This window comes from Perca flavescens, unplaced genomic scaffold (genome assembly GCF_004354835.1).
Source record: "Perca flavescens isolate YP-PL-M2 unplaced genomic scaffold, PFLA_1.0 EPR50_1.1_unplaced_scaf_8, whole genome shotgun sequence".
Classification (NCBI taxonomy): Eukaryota; Metazoa; Chordata; class Actinopteri; order Perciformes; family Percidae; genus Perca; species Perca flavescens.
Window position 1 is genome coordinate 168,543 of NW_021166735.1, and position 7,500 is coordinate 176,042.

General features: G+C 43.5%; 1 protein-coding gene across 1 annotated transcript in view; it reads right to left on the minus strand.

The window, feature by feature from the left end:
• Positions 1-7,500, minus strand: part of LOC114552150 (inaD-like protein) — a 62,646-nt gene that overhangs the window by 36,699 nt on the left and 18,447 nt on the right. The window contains exons 8-10 of the mRNA XM_028572788.1: positions 2,432-2,560; positions 1,503-1,748; positions 47-149 (exon numbers count right to left, since the gene is read on the minus strand). Of these exons, the coding sequence (XP_028428589.1) occupies positions 47-149; positions 1,503-1,748; positions 2,432-2,560 (478 nt within the window). The remainder of the gene's footprint in view (positions 1-46; positions 150-1,502; positions 1,749-2,431; positions 2,561-7,500) is intronic.

Below are 7,500 nucleotides of genomic sequence, written 5' to 3' on the forward strand. Positions count from 1 at the left end.
AAAAATGCCGTTTGGCAGGTAGCGGTGTGTGAATGAGCTGATCTACCGGAGCTGGTCAGAGGGTTGTAGCCGATGATGGAGATGCCGAGACTCTGGCCGTCGTTCCTGCTGAGAGGGACCTCGTGAACCTCGTACCCCTCCAGGTTGGGCTGAAACACACACACACACACACACACACACACACACACACACACACACACACACACACACACACACACACACACACACACACACACACACACACACACAGAGTCCATATGTGCATTGTTCAAAAAGAAACATGCATTTTATGGAGTTTTATTTTGCAGATTATTCAACAAACACAAAAAATTAAGCTGCAATGTAACATTAATGGGCAATTGCGCACCTTCAGTTAGTGTCCACTAAAAGTTCTGTTGTTGCCGCTGTCAGACTCAGATAATTATTCTAAGTGTCTGACAACATTATGGGATGGATCCCTACAGAGATAGACCTTTTAGTTAAAGAGTAAGATCGTTTTTTTTAAAAACATAAAAACATCTGCGAAATTGCTATTGCCAGACTCCACCAGACTCCATGTAAATAATAATCAGGACAGAAACTAAATAAAACTACCAAAAGCCGTCTTGGTTCATCTTTCCACTGTTCCAACAATCACCACTCTGGTTTGGTTGAAATAAACCCTTAATTCACCCATTTACATGTGGAGATATGCTGGCTCTATAGACGCTAAAAGTCCTGATTATTTACATGGAGTCTGGTGGAGATATGCTGGCTCTATACACACTAAAAGTCCTGATTATTTACATGGAGTCTGGTGGAGATATGCTGGCTCTATACACGCTAAAAGTCCTGATTATTTACATGGAGTCTGGTGGAGATATGCTGGCTCTATACACGCTAAAAGTCCTGATTATTTACATGGAGTCTGGTGGAGATATGCTGGCTCTATACACGCTAAAAGTCCTGATTATTTACATGGAGTCTGGTGGAGATAAGCTGGCTCTATACACGCTTTTAGTCCTGATTATTTACATGGAGTCTGGTGGAGATATGCTGGCTCTATACACGCTAAAAGTCCTGATTATTTACATGGAGTCTGGTGGAGATATGCTGGCTCTATACACGCTAAAAGTCCTGATTATTTACATGGAGTCTGGTGGAGATAAGCTGGCTCTATACACGCTAAAAGTCCTGATTATTTACATGGAGTCTGGTGGAGATATGCTGGCTCTATACACACTAAAAGTCCTGATTATTTACATGGAGTCTGGTGGAGATATGCTGGCTCTATACACACTAAAAGTCCTGATTATTTACATGGAGTCTGGTGGAAATATGCTGGCTCTATACACGCTAAAAGTCCTGATTATTTACATGGAGTCTGGTGGATTTAGGTGATGGTGATTTTGAGGCTGTTTCATGTTAAACTAAAAGGATCTTACTCTTTAACTAAAAGGTATATCTCTGTAAACAGAACTGTTAGTGGACTTGTGATGATGGTGGTTCTTGTGACTGCTCACCGTCTTGCTGTGGCGGCGTTGTGGCAGGTTCGGAGGTCCGGGGGGTAAGGAGGAGACGGGGGCAAAGTCTGGAGGTGGAGGTGGAGGCGCGGCTGCTGACCTCTGACCCCGGGGATCCCTGGCGATCAGCAGCGTCACGTAACTGCCACAGCCCTGCAGCACTTTGACCACCTGGTCACTGGAGAGGCCGGTGGTGGGCGTGGCCCCGATGCAAAGGATGTGGTCACCTGTGCGGAGACGACCGTCCTGATTGGAGGAGAGCAAAGCATGAGAGCCCACATGCCCACACACACACACCCACCCACACCCACCCACCCACACACGCATTTATCCCACCCCCCAACTGATTTCCTGGTTCTCCTTGTCCATCAACACCATGAGATCAAGGAGAGAGTTAACTTCTCCTGCTGCAGATCTCCCACCGTGGTCAGAACGAACAGGTGAACTCAGACAGACAGACAGACAGACAGACAGACAGAGACACACACACACAGACACACACACACACACACACACACACACACACACACACACACACACACACACACACACACACACACACACACACACACAGACACACACACAGACACACACACAGAGACACACACACAGAGACACACACACACACACACACACACACACACACACACACACACACACACACACACACACACACACACACACACACACACACACACACACACACACACACACACACACACACACACACACACACACCTTCAGGTACAGCAAAGGAAGGCCAGTTCCCGTTTACTTCATTCATGTGTTTACTGTGTTCATGGACTGATGATGGGAGGAGGAGTCAGCACAATCACAACCAGTGGGTTTGGTATTCGGGCCGAAGCCCAAAATTATCTGGATTCGGTGAATCCCTAATTATGATATAACACTCTGTCAGCTGAACGTACCTTGTCGGCCACGCTGTTTGGGAGGAGAGTCCGGACCACCACGCCGGTCGCTCTCCCTCCCACGATGCCGAAACCCAAACCAGATCCATCGTTCACCAGCTCGATTTCCTCCAAGTGGCCCCACTGGTCCTGCAGCAGGAGGACAGTCATTAAAGGGCTGACACGTGTTGAGAAAAGGGATTCGGAAAGAGTTAAAGAAGCGTTATTCTGCTCATTTTCAGGTTCATAATTGTATTCAGAGGTTGTACCAGAATAGGTTTACGTGGTTTAATTATCTAAAAACACCATATTGTTGTTGTACTGCACATTGCTGCAGCTCCTCTTTTCACCCTGTGTTCAGGTCTCTGTTTTAGCTACAGAGTGAGACATCTCAACTTCTGTAACATCTTTGTTGGGAGTCGCACATGCTCAGTAGCTAGGTAAGACTACATGCTCAGTAGCTAGGTAAGACTACATGCTCAGTAGCTAGGTAAGACTACATGCTCAGTAGCTAGGTAAGACTACATGCTCAGTAGCTAGGTAAGACTACATGCTCAGTAGCTAGGTAAGGACTACATGCTCAGTAGCTAGGTAAGACTACATGCTCAGTAGCTAGGTAAGACTACATGCTCAGTAGCTAGGTAAGGACTACATGCTCAGTAGCTAGGTAAGACTACATGCTCAGTAGCTAGGTAAGGACTACATGCTCAGTAGCTAGGTAAGGACTACATGCTCAGTAGCTAGGTAAGGACTACATGCTCAGTAGCTAGGTAAGACTACATGCTCAGTAGGTAGGTAAGGACTACATGCTCAGTAGCTAGGTAAGACTACATGCTCAGTAGCTAGGTAAGACTACATGCTCAGTAGCTAGGTAAGGACTACATGCTCAGTAGCTAGGTAAGACTACATGCTCAGTAGCTAGGTAAGGACTACATGCTCAGTAGCTAGGTAAGACTACATGCTCAGTAGCTAGGTAAGACTACATGCTCAGTAGCTAGGTAAGGACTACATGCTCATTACTAGGTAAGACTACATGCTCAGTAGCTAGGTAAGACTACATGCTCAGTAGCTAGGTAAGACTACATGCTCAGTAGCTAGGTAAGACTACATGCTCAGTAGCTAGGTAAGACTACATGCTCAGTAGCTAGGTAAGGACTACATGCTCAGTAGCTAGGTAAGGACTACATGCTCAGTAGCTAGGTAAGACTACATGCTCAGTAGCTAGGTAAGACTACATGCTCAGTAGCTAGGTAAGGCTACATGCTCAGTAGCTAGGTAAGGACTACATGCTCAGTAGCTAGGTAAGGACTACATGCTCAGTAGCTAGGTAAGACTACATGCTCAGTAGCTAGGTAAGACTACATGCTCAGTAGCTAGGTAAGGACTACATGCTCAGTAGCTAGGTAAGACTACATGCTCAGTAGCTAGGTAAGACTACATGCTCAGTAGCTAGGTAAGACTACATGCTCAGTAGCTAGGTAAGACTACATGCTCAGTAGCTAGGTAAGGACTACATGCTCAGTAGCTAGGTAAGACTACATGCTCAGTAGCTAGGTAAGACTACATGCTCAGTAGCTAGGTAAGGACTACATGCTCAGTAGCTAGGTAAGACTACATGCTCAGTAGCTAGGTAAGGACTACATGCTCAGTAGCTAGGTAAGGACTACATGCTCAGTAGCTAGGTAAGACTACATGCTCAGTAGCTAGGTAAGACTACATGCTCAGTAGCTAGGTAAGGACTACATGCTCAGTAGCTAGGTAAGACTACATGTTCAGTAGCTAGGTAAGGACTACATGCTCAGTAGCTAGGGTAAGACTACACATGCTCAGTAGCTAGGTAAGGACCACATGCTCAGTAGCTAGGTAAGACTACATGCTCAGTAGCTAGGTAAGGACTACATGCTCAGTAGCTAGGTAAGGACCACATGCTCAGTAGCTAGGTAAGACTACATGCTCAGTCTCAGTAGCTAGGTAAGACTACATGCTCAGTAGCTAGGTAAGACTACATGCTCAGTAGCTAGGTAAGACTACATGCTCAGTAGCTAGGTAAGGACTACATGCTCAGTAGCTAGGTAAGGACTACATGCTCAGTAGCTAGGTAAGACTACATGGTCAGTAGCTAGGTAAGGACTACATGCTCAGTAGCTAGGTAAGGACTACATGCTCAGTAGGTAGGTAAGGACTACATGCTCAGTAGCTAGGTAAGACTACATGTTCAGTAGCTAGGTAAGGACTACATGCTCAGTAGCTAGGTAAGACCACATGCTCAGTAGGTAGGTAAGGACTACATGCTCAGTAGCTAGGTAAGACTACATGTTCAGTAGCTAGGTAAGGACTACATGCTCAGTAGCTAGGTAAGGACTACATGCTCAGTAGCTAGGTAAGACTACATGTTCAGTAGCTAGGTAAGGACTACATGCTCAGTAGCTAGGTAAGGACTACATGCTCAGTAGCTAGGTAAGACTACATGCTCAGTAGCTAGGTAAGGACTACATGCTCAGTAGCTAGGTAAGGCTACATGAGCTAGCTATGTGTTTCTCCAACTTCAGTCTGTACAAGGCAGGATTAGCCGGGAGACTTCTTCACACTTTACGTGGAATACCTGCAGAACAGGGACATGGAAGTAGTTCTTTGTCATCGCCTTTTTGGTCCCCTTTTGTCAACATAGGTAGACACTGTCTGATATTTCTGTTTCTATGAGTCCCATAACATAGGTAGACACTGTCTGATATTTCTGTTTCTATGAGTCCCATAACATAGGTAGACACTGTCTGATATTTCTGTTTCTATAAGTCCCATAACATAAGTAGACACTGTCTGATATTTCTGTTTCTATGAGTCCCATAACATAAGTAGACACTGTCTGATATTTCTGTTTCTATGAGTCCCATAACATAGGTAGACACTGTCTGATATTTCTGTCTCTATAAGTCCCATAACATAGGTAGACACTGTCTGATATTTCTGTTTCTATGAGTCCCATAACATAGGTAGACACTGTCTGATATTTCTGTTTCTATGAGTCCCATAACATAGGTAGACACTGTCTGATATTTCTGTTTCTATAAGTCCCATGACATAGGTAGACACTGTCTGATATTTCTGTTTCTATAAGTCCCATAACATAGGTAGACACTGTCTGATATTTCTGTTTCTATAAGTCCCATAACATAGGTAGATACTGTCTGATATTTCTGTTTCTATAAGTCCCATAACATAGGTAGACACTGTCTGATATTTCTGTTTCTATAAGTCCCATAACATAGGTAGATACTGTCTGATATTTCTGTTTCTATAAGTCCCATAACATAGGTAGATACTGTCTGATATTTCTGTTTCTATAAGTCCCATAACATAGGTAGAAATAGTTTTCTGTTGCCTTTTCTGTTGTCTTTGTCTTCACCTTTTGGTCACTTTTTTGGTGCTTTTTGGGTTGCCTTTTCCCCTCCTTTGGCACTTTTTCGTTGCCTTTTTGTATTTATTAGTTTATTTGTCAGGGACCTTGCACAGCTCAGGCCCATGTCAACATAGGTAGATACTGTCTGATACTTCTGGTTCTATAAGTCCTATAACATAGGTAGAAATAATTTATTTGTCGCCTTATTCGTCGCCTTTTGGTTGTCGCCTTTATGCCTCCTTTTTGTCGACATAGGTAGAAACTGTCTGATATTTCTGTAAGTCCCATAACATAGGTAGAAATAGTTTTTTTTTACCTTTTCGACACCTTTTGATCACTTTTTCGTCGCTTTTTCGCCTCCTTTGTCACTTTCTCGTCGCCTTTTTCATGGCCTTTTTGTATTTATTGGTTTATTTGTCAGGAACCATGCACAGTTCAGGCCCATGTCAACATAGGTAGAAACTGTCTGATGCCTCCCCCCTGTGTGTGGGAGACAGATAGATATCCAAGGCAGAAAAAAAGGCAAGAAAACCTGAGCGAGAGTTGTGTTTCTTTATCTCAATTTAACGTGACCTCGATAGAAACGGGACATGAATAAAACAAAAGGAGGAGGAGGTACCTGGTATGTGGGACGTGGCCCGGATCCAATGAGGGAGGGAGGGAGGGGAGGGAGGGAGGGAGGGAGGGAGCGAGATAAACAAGAGGAGCAGTGTAATTCTGTGTGATAATGACCTGACAACAGCATCATTAGGGAGGAGGCCAACCTGCGATCCTCGGCTCACATTATCAGTCCAGACCTGCACCGGTTCCTCACCGCGGCATTTCTCTTCCTGGGAGCCTGTTCTGTTCCTTTCTTTTCTCTTCCTTCTCTTCGGTTATTTAAATATTAAAATACTCCAAACATTTTGGTTTGATGCTTTGTCGCATTTTTTACGTTTCTTTTAATTCTCGCTCTCTCTCTCTCTCAAAAAAATACATCTGTGTTGCCAAAGCATAAGAATAAACATACATATAAAATGACATGGAGTAAATACATCTGATGTAATAATAATAATAATAATAATAATAATAATACAAGTAAATATTATATATATAAAATATATATTATAAATATTATAATAATATAAATGCAGATACTATACAACTGCTGTGCAGTTCCCTCAGAGAGTACATTGAAACAATATATAAAAAAAGAATACAAATAACTAAAATAATAAATTAGAAAAGAAATGATAATCTATACAATTCTCTATTTATTGTTCCTTGTATTGTGGCAGGAGAAGACATATTTAGCTGCTAGCCATAGCCCTGTTTTTATCTTTCCCTAATAACAAAGGAAGCTTTTTGTCCTCAGTGTAGGTAGTGAAGCCTGGTTTAGGTTTTTCGAATTTTTGGAAATATTTGGTTCTTAAGCCTTCATATTTGAGACATGTACATAGGAAATGTAATTGTGTTTGGATATATCCTGGTGGCAGTGTGTACAGACTCGTCCTCTCTCCCTCTGTCTTCTCTCTCTCCTCTCTCGGTCTCCTCTCTCTCCCTCTCTCCCTCTCTCTGTCTCCTCTCTCCCTCTCCCTCTCTCTCTCTCTGTGTCTCCTCTCTATCCTCTCTCTGTCTCCTCTCTCTCCCTCTCTCTCTCTCTCTCTGTGTCTCCTCTCTATCCTCTCTCTGTCTCCTCTCTCCTTCTCCCTCT